Below are 22,086 nucleotides of genomic sequence, written 5' to 3'. Positions count from 1 at the left end.
CAGGCGTCTGTGCAGTCATGTGTGTGTGATGTACCTCGGTCTCTCGCAGGCGCCTGCGCAGTGATGTGTGTGTGTGATGTACCTCGGTCTCTCGCAGGCGTCTGCGCAGTGATGTGTGTGTTATGTACCTCGGTCTCTCGCAGGCGTCTGCGCAGTGATGTGTGTGTTATGTACCTCGGTCTCTCGCAGGCGTCTGCGCAGTGATGTGTGTTATGTACCTCGGTCTCTCGCAGGCGTCTGCGCAGTGATGTGTGTGTGTGATGTACCTCGGTCTCTCGCAGGCGCCTGCGCAGTGATGTGTGTGTGTGATGTACCTCGGTCTCTCGCAGGCGTCTGCGCAGTGATGTGTGTGTTATGTACCTCGGTCTCTCGCAGGCGTCTGCGCAGTGATGTGTGTGTGTGATGTACCTCGGTCTCTCGCAGGCGCCTGCGCAGTGATGTGTGTGTGTGATGTACCTTGGTCTCTCGCAGGCGCCTGCGCAGTGATGTGTGTGTGTGATGTACCTCGGTCTCTCGCCGGCGCCTGTGCAGTCATGTGTGTGTGATGTACCGCGGTCTCTCGCAGGCGCCTGCGCAGTGATGTGTGTGTGTGATGTACCTCGGTCTCTCGCAGGCGCCTGCGCAGTGATGTGTGTGTTATGTACCTCGTTCTCTCGCAGGCGTCTGCGCAGTGATGTGTGAGTGAGATGTACCTCGGTCTCTCGCCGGCGCCTGTGCAGTCATGTGTGTGTGATGTACCTCGGTCTCTCGCAGGCGCCTGCGCAGTGATGTGTGTGTGTGATGTACCTCGGTCTCTCGCAGGCGCCTGTGCAGTCATGTGTGTGTGATGTACCTCGGTCTCTCGCAGGCGCCTGCGCAGTGATGTGTGTGTGTGATGTACCTCGGTCTCTCGCAGGCGCCTGTGCAGTCATGTGTGTGTGATGTACCTCGGTCTCTCGCAGGCGCCTGCGCAGTGATGTGTGTGTGTGATGTACCTCGGTCTCTCGCAGGCGCCTGCGCAGTGATGTGTGTGTTATGTACCTCGTTCTCTCGCAGGCGTCTGCGCAGTGATGTGTGAGTGAGATGTACCTCGGTCTCTCGCAGGCGTCTGCACAGTGGTGTGTGTGTGATGTACCGTGGTCTCTCGCAGGCGTCTGCACAGTGATGTGTGTGTGTGATGTACCTTGGTCTCTCGCAGGCGTCTGCGCAGTGATGTGTGTGTGTGATGTACCGCGGTCTCTCGCAGGCGCCTGTGCAGTCATGTGTGTGTGATGTACCTTGGTCTCTCGCAGGCGTCTGCGCAGTGATGTGTGTGTGTGATGTACCTCGGTCTCTTGCAGGCGTCTGCGCAGTGATGTGTGTGTGTGATGTACCTCGGTCTCTCGCAGGCGTCTGCGCAGTGATGTGTGTGTTATGTACCTCGGTCTCTCGCAGGCGCCTGCGCAGTGATGTGTGTGTGTGATGTACCTCGGTCTCTCGCAGGCGTCTGTGCAGTCATGTGTGTGTGTGATGTACCTTGGTCTCTCGCAGGCGCCTGTGCAGTCATGTGTGTGTGATGTACCTCGGTCTCTCGCAGGCGCCTGCGCAGTGATGTGTGTGTGTGATGTACCTCGGTCTCTCGCAGGCGTCTGCGCAGTGATGTGTGTGTGTGATGTACCTCGGTCTCTCGCAGGCGCCTGTGCAGTCATGTGTGTGTGATGTACCTCGGTCTCTCGCAGGCGCCTGCGCAGTGATGTGTGTGTGTGCTATGTACCTCGGTCTCTCGCAGGCGTCTGCGCAGTGATGTGTGTGTTATGTACCTCGGTCTCTCGCAGGCGTCTGCGCAGTGATGTGTGTGTGTGATGTACCTCGGTCTCTCGCAGGCGCCTGCGCAGTGATGTGTGTGTGTGATGTACCTCGGTCTCTCACAGGCGCCTGTGCAGTCATGTGTGTGTGATGTACCTCGGTCTCTCGCAGGCGCCTGCGCAGTGATGTGTGTGTGTGATGTACCTCGGTCTCTCGCAGGCGTCTGCGCAGTGATGTGTGTGTTATGTACCTCGGTCTCTCGCAGGCGTCTGCGCAGTGATGTGTGAGTGAGATGTACCTCGGTCTCTCGCAGGCGTCTGCGCAGTGGTGTGTGTGTGATGTACCTCGGTCTCTCGCAGGCGTCTGCGCAGTGATGTGTGTGTGTGATGTACCTCGGTCTCTCGCAGGCGTCTGCGCAGTGATGTGTGTGTGTGATGTACCTCGGTCTCTCGCAGGCGTCTGCGCAGTGGTGTGTGTGTGATGTACCGCGGTCTCTCGCAGGCGTCTGCGCAGTGATGTGTGTGTGATGTACCTCGGTCTCTCGCAGGCGTCTGCGCAGTGATGTGTGTGTGTGATGTACCTCGGTCTCTCGCAGGCGTCTGCGCAGTGATGTGTGTGTGTGATGTACCGCGGTCTCTCGCAGGCGTCTGCGCAGTGATGTGTGTGTGATGTACCTCGGTCTCTCGCAGGCGTCTGCGCAGTGTGTCGCTGGGGTCAGATTTACTGCGCAGGCGCTCCAGCTCTCGTTCCAGCCGCTCTTTAGCCTGACGGATGTTCTGCAGAAGCTCTGTGGCTTCAGTGCTCGCCTTCACCGCCTGCAGGGTCAAAGGTCAAACAAGTAGAGCTCATTAGATCCATTAGAGGCCAGTTGATCACATAACCCCTGTTTTGGTCTCATTACATTAGCTTCCAATAAGAGTTTGTGTTGATTTTTAAGATCCTGATGTTAACGTATAAGGCATTGCATGGTTTGGCGCCACAGTACTTAACCAAATTTTAAAGCGGTGGTTCTGTGTTTTTTTCTAGGCTTGGTTGTGTTTATGAGGCGCAGTATAACATGTCTCAATACTTCTTTTTTTTTTTAAACGCTGTATTTTTCTTCTATTCTCCCTTTATTCCACACCACTGCAGTGCTTTGAACGGCTCGTTTGCTTCCTGCTTCTATGAAGCTCCTCCCTCTGAAAAAGCGCAATGGTCTTAGATTGGTCAGATGGCCAAATGTAGTTTCCTGTATTTTTATTGGCTGAAGCACAGGTTAAGGCCACGCCCCTTCCCATTACGGGCAGAAGTCACATCTGCGGAGACTAGCGAGGGTTTATGATGTCACCAACCCAGGAAGAAGCTCGTTGTAGTCCAAAGCGGCCATTTTTGTAGGCAATAAACTGCCGTAACTTTAAAAGACAATATCTCCGTTTGCAGTGAACTTTCAGCGCTGTAACTTTGCAGAGACTGTTTATGCTCAAGCAGCGACATTACACACTAACTAAAGTTAAAAAAGTCAACTAACATGCAAACACCACTTTCATACCGTACACGCCTAGTCGCAACCTGCGTTCTTCTCAGAGCGGGCTCTTTCGGTTCAGTTAGTTTGGTTAGTTTAGTCCAGACCAAAAAACAAAAAACATCCAGAGCCACCGTGCACAGGCGTGTGCAGGAAATGGGCTACAGGTGCCGCATTCCCCAGCTCAAGACACTTTTGGGCTACAGAGAAGCAGCACTGGACTGGTGCTCAGTGGTCCAAACTACTTTTTTCGGATGAAAGCAAATTTTGCATGTCATTGGGAAATCAAGGTGCCAGAGTCTGGAGGAAGACTGGGGAGAAGGAAATGCCCAAATGCCTGAAGTCCAGTGTCAAGTCCCCACAGTCAGTGATGGTCTGGGGTGCCATGTCAGCTGCTGGTGTTGGTCCACTGTGTTTTATCAAGGGCAGGGTCAATGCAGCTCGCTTTCAGGAGATTTTGGAGCACTTCATGCTTCCATCTGCTGAAAAGCTTTATGGAGATGAAGATTTGTTTTTTCAGCACGACCTGGCACCTGCTCACAGTGCCAAAACCACTGGTAAATGGTTTACTGACCATGGTATCAGTGCTCAACTCTCCTGACCTGAACCCCATAGAGAATCTGTGGGATATTGTGAAGAGAAAGTTGAGAGACGCGAGACCCGACACTCTGGATGAGCTTGCGGCCGCTATCGAAGCATCCTGGGCCTCCAGAACACCTCAGCAGAGCCACAGGCTGATCGCCTCCACGCCACGCCGCACTGAAGCAGTCATTTCTGCTAAAGGATTCCCCACCAAGTGTTGAGTGCAGAACTGAACATCATTATTTGAAGGTTGACTTTTTTTGTATTAAAAAGAGGCAACGTGGGGGAGAGGACGCTGGCGTTGTCTGTTCGCCGCTTCTCCACCCACAAATCATGTTAATGTACTATTAGATTTAGATTTTATTTTATTTCCTTATGTTTGTGACTAGTCTAACAGTCAGAGCTACAATTGGGGCTGTTGCTGATTGCTGGCAGCCACTGAGAGGACGTTGTTCGTCGCTTTGCCGTTTTCCACCGCTTCTCTAATGTTTATGTTTGAATTGCTGCGGTTGGTTTCTGGTTTGGAGGACATTTGATGTTTCTCGCCGCGGGTGCTCACTGGTGGTCTCCCTTGGGCTTAAGCTGCATGGTGGCTGAAGTTTGCACCGGGCTAGCGTCATCTGGGCCATCGTAATCGGCGTCCAGCATGATGTTAGGATATTCCGCTTCTCGGCTGCGCCGCTGTTCCGTCCTGCATTGCGGCCGTGGAGCGGCTTGGACTTCTGCGCCGAACCCGGTGTGTCCACAGAAGTGCCCGGAAAAATGTTCTGCCTCCTGCATGGTGCTGCGGCGATCCCCATTGTTTGAATCGTCATTAAGACCCATCATCTGGTCTTCAGCTGTCGTGCCTTGACGATGTCATCAGGACACTGCCGCTGGGAAAAATTTAAAACATGGAGTGGACCACAGTGTGCTGCGGAGCTAACAGAGACTTCCACCATCAGCTCTGTTTCTGTCCACCGTCGGCTCTGTTTCTGTCCACCGTCGGCTCCGTTTCTGTCCACCGTCGGCTCCGTTTCTGTCCACCGTCGGCTCCGTTTCTGTTCACCATCGGCTCTGTTTCTGTCCACCATCAGCTCTGTTTCTGTTCACCATCAGCTCTGTTTCTGTTCACCATCAGCTCTGTTTCTGTCCACCATCAGCTCTGTTTCTGTTCACCATCAGCTCTGTTTCTGTCCACCATCAGCTCTGTTTCTGTCCACCATCAGCTCTGTTTCTGTTCACCATCAGCTCTGTTTCTGTCCACCATCAGCTCTGTTTCTGTTCACCATCAGCTCTGTTTCTGTTCACCATCAGCTCTGTTTCTGTTCACCATCAGCTCTGTTTCTGTCCACCATCAGCTCTGTTTCTGTTCACCATCAGCTCCGTTTTTGTCCACCATCAGCTCTGTTTCTGTTCACCATCAGCTCTGTTTCTGTTCACCATCAGCTCTGTTTCTGTCCACCATCAGCTCTGTTTCTGTTCATCATCAGCTCTGTTTTTCTGTTCACCATCAGCTCTGTTTCTGTTCACCATCAGCTCTGTTTCTGTTCACCATCAGCCCTGTTTCTGTTCACCATCAGCTCTGTTTCTGTTCACCATCAGCTCTGTTTCTGTTCACCATCAGCTCTGTTTCTGTTCACCATCAGCTCTGTTTCTGTTCACCATCAGCTCTGTTTCTGTTCACCATCAGCTCTGTTTCTGTTCACCATCAGCTCTGTTTCTGTTCACCATCAGCTCTGTTTCTGTCCACCGTCAGCTCTGTTTCTGTTCACCGTCAGCTCTGTTTCTGTTCACCATCAGCTCTGTTTCTGTCCACCATCAGCTCTGTTTCTGTTCATCATCAGCTCTGTTTCTGTCCACCATCAGCTCTGTTTCTGTTCATCATCAGCTCTGTTTCTGTTCACCATCAGCTCTGTTTCTGTCCACCATCAGCTCTGTTTCTGTTCACCATCAGCTCTGTTTCTGTTCACCATCAGCTCTGTTTCTGTCCACCATCAGCTCTGTTTCTGTCCACCATCAGCTCTGTTTCTGTTCACCATCAGCTCCGTTTCTGTCCACCATCAGCTCTGTTTCTGTTCACCATCAGCTCTGTTTTTGTTCACCATCAGCTCCGTTTCTGTCCACCATCAGCTCCGTTTCTGTTCACCATCAGCTCTGTTTCTGTCCACCATCAGCTCTGTTTCTGTTCACCATCAGCTCTGTTTCTGTTCACCGTCAGCTCTGTTTCTGTCCACCATCAGCTCTGTTTCTGTCCACCATCAGCTCTGTTTCTGTTCACCGTCAGCTCTGTTTCTGTTCACCATCAGCTCTGTTTCTGTTCACCATCAGCTCTGTTTCTGTTCACCATCAGCTCTGTTTCTGTTCACCATCAGCTCTGTTTCTGTTCACCATCAGCTCTGTTTCTGTCCACCATCAGCTCTGTTTCTGTTCACCATCAGCTCCGTTTCTGTCCTCCATCAGCTCCGTTTCTGTTCACCATCAGCTCTGTTTTTGTTCACCGTCAGCTCTGTTTCTGTTCACCATCAGCTCTGTTTCTGTTCACCATCAGCCCTGTTTCTGTTCACCATCAGCTCTGTTTCTGTTCTCCCATCAGCTCTGTTTCTGTCCACCATCAGCTCTGTTTCTGTTCACCGTCAGCTCTGTTTCTGTTCACCATCAGCTCTGTTTCTGTTCACCATCAGCCCTGTTTCTGTTCACCATCAGCTCTGTTTCTGTTCTCCCATCAGCTCTGTTTCTGTCCACCATCAGCTCTGTTTCTGTTCACCGTCAGCTCTGTTTCTGTTCACCATCAGCTCTGTTTCTGTTCACCATCAGCTCTGTTTCTGTTCACCATCAGCTCTGTTTCTGTTCACCATCAGCCCTGTTTCTGTTCACCATCAGCTCTGTTTCTGTTCTCCCATCAGCTCTGTTTCTGTCCACCATCAGCTCTGTTTCTGTTCACCGTCAGCTCTGTTTCTGTTCACCATCAGCTCTGTTTCTGTTCACCATCAGCCCTGTTTCTGTTCACCATCAGCTCTGTTTCTGTTCTCCCATCAGCTCTGTTTCTGTTCACCATCAGCTCTGTTTCTGTTCACCATCAGCTCTGTTTCTGTTCACCGTCAGCTCTGTTTCTGTTCACCATCAGCTCTGTTTCTGTTCACCATCAGCTCTGTTTCTGTTCACCATCAGCTCTGTTTCTGTTCACCATCAGCTCTGATTCTGTTCACCATCAGCTCTGTTTCTGTTCACCATCAGCTCTGATTCTGTTCTGTTTTCTGTGTTGGTTGATTGTTTGTAGTATTCTATATTTTTACTTGTTATTCATTTTTTTTGTAATTCCCCCCCTTTGTTGCACTTTGAGATTCTTCGGAATGAAAAGTGCATTATAAATAAAATCTATTATTATTTATTATTAAAAGCACTTTTCTTTTATTGGTCGGATGAAATATGCTAATTTTTTGAGATAGGAATTTTGGGTTTTCATGAGCTGTGTGCCAAAATCATCAGTATTAAAACAATAAAAGACCTGAAATATTTCAGTTGGTGTGCAATGAATCTAAAATATATGAAAGTTTAATTTTTATCATTACATTATGGAAAATAATTAACTATCACAATATGCTAATTTTTTGAGAAGGACCTGTATGTATGTATGTATATATATATATATATATATATATATATATATATATATATATATATATATATATATATATATATATATATATATATATATATATATATATAATACTTGTATTCATCAAAGACGCATTAAACTAATCAAAAGTGACAGTAAAGACATTTATAATGTTACAAAAGATTTATCTCAAATAAATGCTGTTCTTTTGAACAGAATTCTGATAAATGTATGACAATATTTTTCAACGCTGATAACAATCCTAAATGTGTGTTGATCATCAGATCCTCATATGGGAATGATTAGTGAAAGATCATGTGACACTGACGACTGGAGTAATGATGATGATGATCACAGGAATAAATCACACTTTACTATATATCCACATAGAGAACAGATGATCTACACTGGAGGAATATTACACTGCTTTTAACCATATTATTGATCAAATCCATGCGTTCTCTGGATCACCTTTGAGAGTTTGTCCTGCAGCTCCTGGATCTTCAGCTGCTGCTCGCCATTGGTCTGAAACACAGAAGCCTCATGAGTTATTTCACACACACACTTTACTCAGCATCGTCTTCTCTTCCGGGTTTGTGTTCAATCCTCAAATAAAGATTCAAACGGTTATGAATCAGCGAATTGATTCATGATTCAGATCGCCAATGTCTCGTGATTTCAGCAGTTTGAGACGTGATCCGAATCATGAATCAATTCGCTGATTCATAACCGTTTGAATCTTTATTTGAGGATTGAACACAAACCCGGAAGAGAAGCCAATGCTGAATAAAGTCGCAGTTTTTGTTATTTTTGGACCCAAATGTATTTTGGATGCTTCAAGAGACTCTAATTAACCCACTGATGTCTCATATGGACTACTGTGATGATGTTTTTATTCCCTTTCTGGACATGGACAGTATAGTGTGCATACACTTGCATACGCTCTCGGACTAAATATAAAATATCTTAAACTGTGTGTGAAGATGAACGGAGGTCTTACGGGTGTGGAGCGACATTAGGGAGAGGAGTAAATGACATTTCTCTGATATTTCCAGGCTGTTTATTAATATTAATAATAATAATTTAGCAGTAGTCTGGCGGCTCAGTGGCATGATATCATGAGATGGGTTTGCACACTCAAAGCTGAATAAGCCCACAGGGACGTCCTGTCCATCCCAGAGAAGAGGACGCTTAGCATCGTTTGAGTCGAATCTGATGATTATCTGATGATGGATGAATTATTGAGACTGTGCTCTCCATCGGCCTGCTCAATTATTCATTTAGAGGGACACTAACAGATTTCACATGAATTTCCATCAGCATGTGTTTGAGTGAGACGACGATCTGTACCTTCTCGAGTTTAGAGAGCAGCTCCTCCACCTCCGCTTTCCCCTGCTCCTTCGCCTGGACACAAAACACACTCAAAATCACACCAGAAGATCAGAAAAAATCCCTCAACACATTCATACACACAACGATCACACATAACATTATGAGCACTGACAGGTGAAGTGAATATCACTGATGATCTCTTCATCTCCTGATATATTAGGCAGCAAGTGAACATTTTGTCCTCAGAGTTGATGCGTTAGAAGAAATGGGCAAGCGTAAGGATTTGAGCGAGTTTGGCCAGATTGTGACGGCTAGACGACTGGGTCAGAGCATCTCCAAAACTGCAGCTCTTGTGGGCTGTTCCCGGTCTGCAGTGGTCAGTATCTATCAAAAGTGCTCCAAGAGGACCAGTGGAGAACCGGCCACAGGGTCATGGGCGGCCAAGGCTCATTGATGACCGTGGGGAGCGAAGGCTGGCCCGTGGGGTCCGATCAAACAGACAAGCTACTGGAGCTCAAACTGCTCCAGAAGTTAATGCTGGTTCTAATAGAAAGCTGTCAGAATACACAGAGCAGCTCAGTTTGAGGCGTATCCAATCGAGCATCTGTGGGATGAGCTGAACAAACAAGTCCGATCCATGGAGGCCCCACCTCGCAACTTACAGGACTTAAATGATCTGCTGCTAACATCTTGGTGCCAGATACCACAGCACACCTTCAGTGGTCAAGAGGAGTCGACGGGTCAGGGGGACCAACATAATATTAGGACATAATGTTATGCCTGTTATATAATATACTTAGACTGAATTTGTGTTACTCATGATCATAAAATAATGTCCATCCATCTACATCTGCTGAAATGCATGTATGAATTCCTTTACAAAACAAAAATATTTTGAATGGACTGTAGTTTAAAGGCATTCCAGGATTAAATCGAAACAAAGAAGCTCAAATATAAGAGTTTTCATTTGTGTCACAGATTTATTCAGACCACATTACTGCACTATTACTCTGACATGAGAACAAGTTAGAATAAAGAATGAGACACTTTCTCACACACACACACACACACACACACACACACACACACACCTTCTGGATCCTCTGCTGGTATTCAGCCGCTTTCCTCTTCAGCTCTTCGCTGGTCTGCCGAGACTCTCTGAGCTCGGTCTCGTACAGGTCGCTGCGGCGGCGCGCGGCCGACAGATCCTCCTCCAGCTGTCTGATGGTCACCTGCATCTCCTCCAGCTGAGCGTGGTACTCCTGAGCACAGAGACGAGCATTAAAGGGATAGTTCACTTTAAAATGAAAATTCTGTCCTCCTTTACTCAGCCTCAAGTTTTTTCAAACCTGTATGAATTTCTTTTTTTTGCTGAACACAAGGGAAGATATTTTGAAGAATTACAGTAACCAACTGGAGCCATTGACTTCCATAGTAGGAAAAAAAAATACTATGTACGTCAATGGCTCCAGTTAACTGATTGGTTACTGACATTCTTCAAAATATCTTCCCTTGTGTTCAGCTGAAGAAAGAAATTCATACAGGTTTAAAACAACTTGAGGGTGAGTAAAGGAGGACAGAATTTACAATTTAAAGGGTCCCATGGCATGACATTTTTATTTTATGAGGTTTTTCAACATTAACATGAGTTCCCTAGCCTGAATGTTGTCCCCAAGTGGCTAGAATTGATTTTGATCAGTGTAAACCGAGTTCAGGCTGTCTTTCTCTGCCTTTGAGAAACTGAGAGCTCAAACGAGCTGATCTTGAATTCTCCTGTTATGACGTCATACCAGGAAAGGTTACCGCCCCTTCCTCTGCTTTGCCCGCGCAGAGAATTATAGTAGAGAATGGATTAGTAATAATAATAACAATAATGTATTCGATTTATATAGCGCTTTTCAAGGCACTCAAAGCGCTTTACATTGAAGGGGGGAATCTCCTCAACCACCACCAATGTGCAGCACCACCTGATGATGCGACGGCAGCCATATTGCGCCAGAGCGCTCACCACACACCAGCTGATTGGTGGAGAGGAGACCGAGTGATGAAGCCAATCAGGATATGGGGATGATTAGGAGGCAATGATGGACAGAGGCCAATGGGCAAATTTGGCCAGGATGCCGGGGTTACACCCCTACAGGGAGTGCAGAATTATTAGGCAAATGAGTATTTTGACCACATCATCCTCGTTATGCATGTTGTCTTACTCCAAGCTGCATAGGCTGGAAAGCCTACTACCAATTAAGCATATTAGGTGATGTGCATCTCTGTAATGAGAAGGGGTGTGGTCTAATGACATCAACACCCTATATCAGGTGTGCATAATTATTAGGCAACTTCCTTTACTTTGGCAAAATGGGTCAAAAGAAGGACTTGACAGGCTCAGAAAAGTCAAAAATAGTGAGATATATTGCAGAGGGATACAGCAGTCTTAAAATAGCCAAGCTTCTGAAGCGTGATCATCGAACAATCAAGCGTTTCATTCAAAATAGTCAACAGGGTCGCAAGAAGCATGTGGAAAAACCAAGGCACAAAATAACTGCCCGTGAACTGAGAAAAGTCAAGCGTGCAGCTGCCAAGATGCCACTTGCCACCAGTTTGGCCATATTTCAGAGCTGCAACATCACTGGAGTGCCCAAAAGCACAAGGTGTGCAATACTCAGAGACATGGCCAAGGTAAGAAAGGCAGAAAGTCGACCACCACTGAACAAGACACACAAGCTGAAACGTCAAGACTGGGCCAAGAAATACCTCAAGACTGATTTTTCTAAGGTTTTATGGACTGATGAAATGAGAGTGAGTCTTGATGGGCCAGATGGATGGGCCCGTGGCTGGATTGGTAAAGGGCAGAGAGCTCCAGTCCGACTCAGACGCCAGCAAGGTGGAGGTGGAGTACTGGTTTGGGCTGGTATCATCAAAGATGAGCTTGTGGGGCCTTTTCGGGTTGAGGATGGAGTCAAGCTCAACTCCCAGTCCTACTGCCAGTTTCTGGAAGACACCTTCTTCAAGCAGTGGTACAGGAAGAAGTCTGCATCCTTCAAGAAAAACATGATTTTCATGCAGGACAATGCTCCATCACACTCGTGGCTGGCAAGAAAGGGTATAAAAGAAGAAAATCTAATGATATGGCCTCCTCGTTCACCTGATCTGAACCCCATTGAGAACCTGTGGTCCATCATCAAATGTGCGATTTACAAGGAGGGAAAACAGTACACCTCTCTGAACAGTGTCTGGGAGGCTGTGGTTGCTGCTGCACGCAATGTTGATGGTGAACAGATCAAAACACTGACAGAATCCATGGATGGCAGGCTTTTGAGTGTCCTTGCAAAGAAAGGTGGCTATATTGGTCACTGATTTGTTTTTGTTTGGTTTTTGAATGTCAGAAATGTATATTTGTGAATGTTGAGATGTTATATTGGTTTCACTGGTAAAAATAAATCATTGAAATGGGTATAAATTTGTTTTTTAGTTAAGTTGCCTAATAATTATGCACAGTAATAGTCACCTGCACACACAGATATCCCCCTAAAATAGCTCAAACTAAAACTTCCAAAAATATTCAGCTTTGATATTAATGAGTTTTTTGTGTTCAGTGAGAACATGGTTGTTGTTCAATAATAAAATTAATCCTCAAAAATACAACTTGCCTAATAATTCTGCACTCCCTGTACTCTTTTTCCGAAAGACATCCTGGGATTTTTAACGACCACAGAGTCGGGACCTCGGTTTAACGTCTCATCCGAAAGATTAAGTTTGTAGGATCACAAATATGCAGATTTAAAATACGTCTGATTGAACACTGGTGAGAATATTACACAAAAATCTAACTTTTTTCCGGACAAGCACATGAACATGTTTAATGTCGAGCCCTGATGTGAATGCTGTTTTACGTGGATATTATGGCACGAGTGAAGCACAGCGCTTTATTTACAAAATAAATAACAGGTTTGCAATTAAATGTTACCTCTCAGCTATGGAAATATAATATTCATGCAGAACCAGAGAGGTAAACATTGTGAGGTGAGCCAAATTTAAGCTTCGCGTTTTGCAATCTGGTCACCCGATTTTCCACGAATTTAACAACAGGCTTACTTCATTTAATTCTACTGGACATGGAGTCTCTTATTTATTTTCTCAAATCTTGATACACCCAAATGAAGTATCTCGGTCGGCATGAATGTTGTTTCCATGGCTGCGAGGTAACATTTAATTGCGAACCTATTATTTATTTTGTAAATAAAGCGCTGTGCTTCACTCGTGTCATAATATTCAAGTAAAACAGCATTCACATACACAAAAAAATTGGTTTGGCCGACCACCGCTGTGATGAAAACTGCCACCGTCACAGCCCTAGAGCTCGTATTCATAAAATGTTTGTTCAGGGAAACACAGACATTTCATCTGAGTTGAGCTTCTGCTCCTCTAACGCCAGGGCTCCAGACTGAGACCAAATGGTGGCATTTTGCGACCGTTTTTCCTGCTGGTGGAACTAAATTTGTTTAGTGGTCGCACTGGTGCCCAACTGATAAGTAGGGTTGGGTACCGAACTCTGTACTTTTAAAGGCCCTGACCGAATTACGTTGGAACTACCGAGAACTGATTCACATTAGGGTACCACATTTCGGTACCTGAGAACTCATCTGGTGATATAGACTAGTGTCTGTGAATATTAAAGGTGTCATGAACTGGCTTTTAAATTTTCATACTGTTCAACTTATGATGTTTGCATGGTTTTTACATTCAAATACATCTTAATGAATAAGTAATAGGCTATTTTCTACACTCGGTTTTGATGGGCGTGTCACTGGAGACTTGGAAGTAAACGCCCATGACTAGGATTAGAAAAGATTTGTATATTTAATGAGCTTCAGCTCCGCTGTCAGTTCACATGAGGGAGAGATTGTTTTGAAAGCGGCTGGAATAATTCTCTGACGGGGCTCAAAACTTTTTTAATCAAACAAACGTAATGATTTATTTCTCATCCACCCGCTATTGATAGATTTTTTTATTACTTGGCCCGCCCAATCGGTGGATATAAGCGCAAACCACACACAAACACACACATAGACACGCTCTTCAAACACAACAGAGATCAAGAAATTAATGGTATTTCACTATTTAAGATTCACCGGCCTGCCGACGCGATTACGTTTTGGTAGCCCATCTGGAAAACACACAGCCCCGGGACATTGGGCTTTGTGAGCCCTGGGAGTCTGATCTCGCAATGAAACAACAAATAAAGGATTCTCCAGCCTGTGACAGCGTGTAAGTTCTGATAGACACGTCACGTAAGTTAAACACATAATCGATACAATCTGTAACAATGCAGCAGCTACTATCGCATATAAAAACACGTTTTACTCACATAAGTGTGTTGCGCCATTTCTGTTGGATCCGATATAGAAGCACAGCGTTGTGTTTTAATCTCAATATGTCTGCAAATCCAGTTTTGACCTGTGGTCTTGTTTGCTAACGATTATCTCGCTATCTTTGGCGTGTTTATTGCTCGTCTAGCTGCACGAGTCGGTGGGTGGGGCTACAGAAACAGGTGGGTGGGGCTAAAGAAGCAGGTGGGTGTGGCTACAGAAGCAGGCGTACACATTTATCTGTAGAGGCGGAGTTTCCTCTTCTAATATGTCATTGATTTGAGTCTCTCGTTTTCTGGGCCTGGTGTCTATAAAAGCTTCTTCCTTTTTACAAGGAAGTTTTCAGCTCTAAAACTTACAGGATAATCTTATATTACCATGACCTTTTATACATCAAAAGCTCAAGGGAAAGTTGATTTCTTAATTCATCACCCCTTTTATACAGCAAAAACACTATTTAAATACGAATCCTGCGTGTTTGTGTGACCCACAGTTTATTTACCTCACACACCCACACACGCATGCACAGAGTTGCGCGTGACAATCACGTTTTCATCTCATAGGAGGACATAAACGCATGTCCGTCATCTCCAGAGCCGCTCTGAGTCACTTCATCCACATTTTACGGTTTCATTTGAGGAAAAAACTACTGTCATAAACACACAAAAACTCAAAGCTCTTCATGGTAATCAGTGTATCGAATCAGCAGTTCACCGCCAAACTGCTGAAATCACGTGACTTTGGCGATCCGAATCATGAATCAAATCACTGAGTCATAACGGTTTGAAGCTTTGTTCTGAAATCGGCCATCACTATATAAGTCGTTATTTAGTGTTTTTCCCGCACTAACTCTATTCTGGCCTCTTCATCAATGATTGTAGAGCCGCTGTAGTGAGATGGGCTTTGTAACGACGTCTTTAGTGCCTTTATGGGTCTTGAGAGAGGAAATGACATTGGTGTCAATGAAGGCCTTTCTGAGCCATCGGATTTCAACACTAATATCTTCATCTGTGTGTGAAGATGAGCGGAGGTCTGACGGCTGGCCAACCACATTAGGGTACTTAGTAATTAATGACAGAATTTTCATTTTTGGGTGACCTAACCCTTTACCTTTATGATACATTTTTCTCCAGCGCCACTGCTCTCAGATGTTAGTCCTGAAAGCTCATGTGTTCCTGTGATTGACCTGCTGAACAGCAGCCGGACGGGTTAATGAGGGTTTGAGCGAGTGAGATGCATTAGGAATCAAACGAGCGCTTCAGAGAGTGACTGAAATATAATGTGAATGATTACTGGCTGAGATTCTCTCAAGCCGCCGGGTCTCACCAGGTTAATTGTGCTGCGTTTAGAGGACTGAGAGAGAAATCCCACACAAGAGCAGACCGTTAAACTCGTCACCGCATTTCAGTCCGAACTAAAAGTTTCTTAGTTTCACTTAAAGCAGGCGTTTAAGAGACAAAAAACACTTTTAATACATGTATGATATAGGTGTTTGTTCAGAGGGACTGAAGCTCCATTATTTATGCTGTAAGATGCTGTAAGCGATTCTTAATGGAAAATATGACTATTAAATGACAGAGAATTATGTGCTCTGAAATATCATTATGTTACAGCAACTGGATAAAGCATTCAGATATGAGACTGTGCAGTGCACTCAGGAAGATATTTATGCATAGACAATATCCATCAATTTGGATTTTTATGCATTAATTAAACACTTAGTTAAATGTGCTTTCTGCTCATTACATTTCTAAGTTTAAAACTATATTGTTAAAACAAGTGGTTGAATATGGGTGGAACAAGCAATAGTCAATTAGATAACATGTATGGGATTGAAACAAGTTGGATTTATTGATAAAAAACCCAGTTATTAAAAACCATTCAGTTGATTAGTACTGTTAGAGAATCAACAAGGTCTAATTTGTGAACAATATGTAATGCATTAACAAACATAACATGAATAACAATGAGTACAATTAATCTGTTTCATATCTGTACATGACAACGGCTCTCACAGATCTGAATGTTTGCTGTGATCGGACTTGTCAAAGGTTTAATAGACAGAGCCGAATCACTGCCATTTAGAAATTAGATTGTGGTCTTTTATTGATTAATCGTGCAGCTCTAGTGTGTGTGTGTGTGTGTGTGTGTGTGTGTGTGTGTGTGTGTGTGTGTGTGTGTGTGTGTGTGTGTGTGTGTGTGTGTTTGTGTGTGTGTGTCAGAGATCAGTGTGAAGGATCTGGAGACTGAATCAGGCTGATATTGATCGGCGGAGACTGACAGTCTGAAGTGATCTGGATGAGATCTGCTGAGATGCCAATCATTAAGACATTTAATTACTTCAACCCAACGAGAACAAAGTGTCTAGCATGTTAATAAACACTAACAGAAGCTTTTTAGTAATCTGCAGTTATCATCAAGCAAGCATGTTCTTCAGACATGCAAACAAAAATATTGTTTTTTTACTGGTATCTTCAAAAACAAATTATTTAGACATATGTTAAATGTCATATCAAATTATTCTGGCTACAGTATAGACCACCGCTCAAAGGTCAGAACGATTTAAAATAAATCAATAATTTTATTCATCATGGATGATGTATGGATGGATGGAAGGACAGATGCATGGATGGACAGAAGGATGGATGGATGGAAGGACAGATGTATGGATGGACGGATGGACGGAAAGATGTATGGATGGACGGAAGGACGGATGGATGGACAGATGTATGGACGGACGGAAGGACGGATGGATGGAAGGATGGATGGAAAGATGGATGGATGGACGGAAGGATAGATGGATGGATGGACGGACAGATGCATGGATGGACGGATGGATGGGCGGGCGGATGGACAGACAGATGCATGGATGGACGGACAGACAGATGCATGGATGGACGGATGGATGGGCGGATGGATGGACAGACAGATGCAAGGATGGACGGATGGATGGGCGGATGGGTGGACGGACAGATAAATGGATGGATGGAAGGATAGATGGATGGATGGATGGATGGAAGGACAGATGGATGGATGGACGGACAGATGCATGGATGGACAGAAGGATGGACGGACAGATGCATGGATGGACGGATGGATGGGCCGATGGATGGAAGGACAGATAAATGGATGGACGAAAGGATAGATGGATGGACGGAAGGATAGATGGATGGATGAACGGACAGATGCATGGATGGACGGAAGGATAGATGGATGGATGGACGGACAGATGCATGGATGGACGGATGGATGGGCGGATGGATGGACGGACAGATAAATGGATGGACGGAAGGATAGATGGATGGATGAACGGACAGATGCATGGATGGACGGAAGGATAGATGGATGGATGGACGGACAGATGCATGGATGGACGGATGGATGGACGGACAGATGCATGGATGGACGGACAGATGCATGGATGGACGGATGGATGGACGGATGGATGGATGGATGGATGGACAGACAGATGGATGGACAGACAGATGATTGGATGGACGGAACGACAGATGCATGGATGGACGAAAGGATGGATGGAAGGACAGATGTATGGATAGACGGAAGGATGGATGGATGGACAGACAGATGCATGGATGGACGGAAGCAAGGATGGATGGATAAATGGAAGGACAGATGCATGGATGGACGGAAAGGAAGGATGGAAGGACAGATGCATGGATGGACGGATGTATGGATGGATGGAAAGAGATGAATGGATGGACGGAAGGATGCATGGATGGACGGAAGGATGGATGGATGGATGGACAGATGGATGGACAGATGTATGGATGGACGGACAGATGGATGGATGGAAGGATGGACGATGGATGGACGGAAGTATGGATGTAAGGACAGATGTATGGATGGATGGACGGACAGATGTATGGATGGACGGAAGTATGGATGTAAGGACAGATGTATGGATGGATGTAAGGACAGATGTATGGATGGATGTAAGGACAGATGTATGGATGGATGTAAGGACAGATGTATGGATGGATGGATGGATGGACAGAAGGACAGATGGGTGGACGGATGGAAGGATGAATGGATGGATGGACGGATTGATGGAAGGAAGGATGGATGAAGCGTCAGTCAGAAAGACAGGCGATTTCAAACTAATCTGGAGAATTTCCACACAAAAACAGATCAAACTGCCGTTTGTGACAAAGCCCTTTCAGATCCCAGCATCCTCAGGGTTTAAAAACCAGCTCAAGACATGTTTTCCAGCACAGGATTACCCACTAATTCTTGTTTCTAGTTCAGTGAGTGAAATATTATTCCCCATAATGCCTTGAGCTCATGTTCATTCACACACACACACAGAACCAGCAGAACTCAGGCAGCCTGAGCGCCTGTGATTCAGAGCAGAGGAAAAGCACCAATAAACCAGGAACAGAGGAGGAAAAAAGCCACACGGAAGAACTCAATGAGGTGTGATTATTAGCGATTAGCTGCCGTTTAGACGAGTCTCTTCAGCGTGTCCTCAATTACAGGATGCAGTTCTGCAAACCAACGGCTACTAAAGTCGAGCTAATGGAGATGCCGCAGGATGCAGTCAGACACACGACTGATGCGGAGTTATGATTATTAACAGTAGCCACGTTTACATGCACACTTTGTCATTTCGATTAAAATCATTCGGATTGAAAGATTTAGTGGACTGTGTATATGAGCCGTTATCTAAACCGATCTGGCGTTTACACGAGCTGACTTGTGTCTGCCGCTTCAGAAATGCCGACGCTGTCCTCTCCAGCAGCTGAATGTGTTCACGGATCACATATCAACTCTCAACGGCCACCAGGCCTTATACGGTTTTATAAAAGCTCTTTATTTGTTGTAAAGTGTGCAAATAATCATCTCAGGAAAAATGAATTCTTCTGTCAGGCGCAGTTGAAGTAAAAAGTGCCTGGGACAAACGCTGTCAAGATGAGAGGGTGTAGCCGGGCAGTGTCTGTGTCATTATGCCAACATTATCTTCATAACTTCTAACGGAATAAAAAGCTTACCCCTCAGAAAAATTAGCTTTCCTCTCAACATTATAGCCTGTGTGAGCGCGGCGCGCGGTGTGTATCACGTCATATAAGGACACACACTGAAGAGTAATCGGGTCGGGTCGTTTACATGGTTACATTTTTCATTTGATCGGTTCATGGAAAGGTTTATCCCACCCCTTCTCAAACCGATTACAATTTCATTCGGTTTGGGCAGTTTTATTCCGACTGAGGTGTTTATATGGAGCATTTTCATTCGGATTGGACTTTACATCCGCTTACAGTGCTCCATGTAAACACACCTAGTGTTGAAAACAGTTGTGCTGCTTCATATTTTTGTGTAAACCGTCATACACTACCATTCAAAAGATTAGGGTACATAAGAAGAAGAAAAAAACGTATTCAGCAAGGACAATGTGTTTCATTAAACCATTCATTCATTCAAAACACTGATTCATCCAGTAATGAAACGAGTGAAGTCTTTATGAGTGAGTCACTGAATCATTCACTGAAGAGATTTGCTCAAAAACACTGATTCATCCAGTAATGAAACAAGTGAAGTCTTTATGAGTGAGTCATTGAATCATTCACTGAAGAGATTTGCTCAAAAACACTGATTCATCCAGTAATGAAACAAGTGAAGTCTTTATGAGTGAGTCACTGAATCATTCACAAGAGATTTGCTCAAAAACACTGATTCATCCAGTAATGAAACAAGTGAAGTCTTTACGAGTGAGTCACTGAATCATTCACAAGAGATTTGCTCAAAAACACTGATTCATCCAGTAATGAAATGAGTGAAGTCTTTATGAGTGAGTCATTGAATCATTCACTGAAGAGATTTGCTCAAAAACACTGATTCATCCAGTAATGAAACAAGTGAAGTCTTTATGAGTGAGTCATTGAATCATTCACAAGAGATTTGCTCAAAAACACTGATTCATCCAGTAATGAAACAAGTGAAGTCTTTACGAGTGAGTCACTGAATCATTCACAAGAGATTTGCTCAAAAACACTGATTCATCCAGTAATGAAACGAGTGAAGTCTTTACATTTACATTTAATCATTTAGAAGACGCTTTTATCCAAAGCGACTTACAAAAAAGGGGAGAGTAATAGAAGCAACGAAACAGACAAGGATAGAGTCTGAAATATCTTTAAGAGTGAGTCACTGAATCATTCACTCAACGCGACTATTTAAAATAATTAATTCAGATTAATTTAACATACAAATAGACTGCAGCATTTTGCCAGAACCTCTAGTAAATTAGGTAATATTGTTTAGTTGTCTGTTCAGAATCGTGATCTCAGTTGATCAAGAATCATGCAGCTGGAGTAATGATGCAGAAAATTCAACTTTGCTCACAGGAAATAAATGACATTTTCCTACATATTCACACAGAAAACAGCTGTTTTACATTCTAATAATATTTTCATATTTTTACAGTATTTCTGGGCCAATGAATACAACCTATATATATATATATATATATATAGCTTCACCATATATATGGTGAAGTGAGTTTGTTCACCTGCTCCTTGATCTCCTGGAGTTTGTTGCTCTGTTCTCTGATGTCGTGGAGGAGCTGGAGAGCTTTATCATCTTCCTGTGACACTTCAACACGAGCCTGTTCCAGACTGCGCTTCAGACTCTATAAACACACACACACACACACACACACACACACGTCTGTTATGTTGAGATGCAGCAGTTGTCGGAACACAAGGTCAGAACAGAAAATGAACAGCGTGCCATGAGTGGCTTTATCAGTGAGAGTATTTGCATTAAAGGCGGAACATCAAGAGCACAGATATGATATCAAGTCAGTTTTTCTGTTCTAGATATAAAACAACAGATTCGTCCATCAGAGAGTGTGTCCTGATAAAGTCCTGTTCCTGCTCCGAACACTATGTTAGGCGGTGTCTTAGGAGCGTGTAGCATATTGTTATTTTTGATATTTTGCCAAAACATCCCTAATTTATTGGCCTTTGAGTCCAAATGTACTCATTTAAACCACAGAAAAGCTCTCTCTGAATGAAGTTTGTCACGATTAAAGGCCCACTGAAGTGCTTTGGAACGCGCCGCATTATTCAATGTGTTGACGTGATTTCCCCTGAAACGGCTCCAGCTGTTAGCAGCTCCTCCCCTTTTTTGAAACAGCCAATAGTGTTTCGTTAATACACAGTTTGACGAGAGCCGTTCTGTTTGATAAAGCCAGTTTCCTCTAATCATTTATCATCATAATCTCCTCCATATCGCTTTGAAATGCAGAATTTAAATGGGTCGATATGTTTGTTGTCTGCGCCGACTCGCCCATATGATCCGCTCTCGTCTCTCTAGTCTAACTTTAGACCAGAGCCGTAGGTGTAGGTGTGCGTGTGTGTGTGTGAAACTAACGTGAAACCGGACTTCACCCGCCTCAACTATAAACATATTTACACTGAATCGTTTCCTATGGCATATATAGTGTGCTGTCTGCCCTTGACCATGTAGAAATTAGTAAATGTGTGAACAACTGACCGATTTCAGCCGCAGCTTCAGCCGTGTAGGGGGCGGAGCTTTAGATTCTAGAGAGCATTTGATTGGACAGAAGATTTGACAAGTCTGCGATGATGTCATCAAAATCTGAGATTCGTTTTAACGGAAGTGAGAGACTAAGTTTTGAATGCTTATATCCCCTAAATCAGTCCCTCCAGTTTTTCGCGATTGCTGAATACAACGCAAAATCAGCAACATTTTTTTGCGATCCTGCATAATTTCACCATAAAATAATCACAAAAAATGATTTTCTATAACAAATAAATAAATAAATATCTAAATGAACTATCTCTAATTTATTTAAAGCTTTCATACATTGTTTTTATGAGAATGACAGACGTTGTGATGCTTGCAAAGTGTGTGGTTTTTGTAAAAGCGAAAGTGAATCTTTCTCACCTGCCGTCTCGTCT

General features: G+C 44.5%; 1 protein-coding gene across 7 annotated transcripts in view; it reads right to left on the bottom strand.

Moving 5' to 3' along the window:
* The window catches only part of cita (citron rho-interacting serine/threonine kinase a), a 196,765-nt gene that overhangs the window by 89,136 nt on the left and 85,543 nt on the right, over positions 1–22,086 (bottom strand). For all 7 annotated transcript variants that reach the window (XM_067439785.1, XM_067439788.1, XM_067439786.1 and 4 more), the window contains 5 exons: positions 20,670–20,789; positions 9,869–10,039; positions 8,796–8,849; positions 7,917–7,970; positions 2,439–2,579 (listed from right to left, as the gene is read on the bottom strand). In XM_067439785.1, coding sequence (XP_067295886.1) covers positions 2,439–2,579; positions 7,917–7,970; positions 8,796–8,849; positions 9,869–10,039; positions 20,670–20,789 — 540 coding nt within the window. The remainder of the gene's footprint in view (positions 1–2,438; positions 2,580–7,916; positions 7,971–8,795; positions 8,850–9,868; positions 10,040–20,669; positions 20,790–22,086) is intronic.

The sequence above is a fragment of the Pseudorasbora parva genome, chromosome 3, assembly GCF_024679245.1.
Source record: "Pseudorasbora parva isolate DD20220531a chromosome 3, ASM2467924v1, whole genome shotgun sequence".
Taxonomy (NCBI): domain Eukaryota; kingdom Metazoa; phylum Chordata; class Actinopteri; order Cypriniformes; family Gobionidae; genus Pseudorasbora; species Pseudorasbora parva.
Note: the sequence above shows the minus strand (reverse complement) of the source record. Positions and strands in the feature narration are given on the sequence as shown.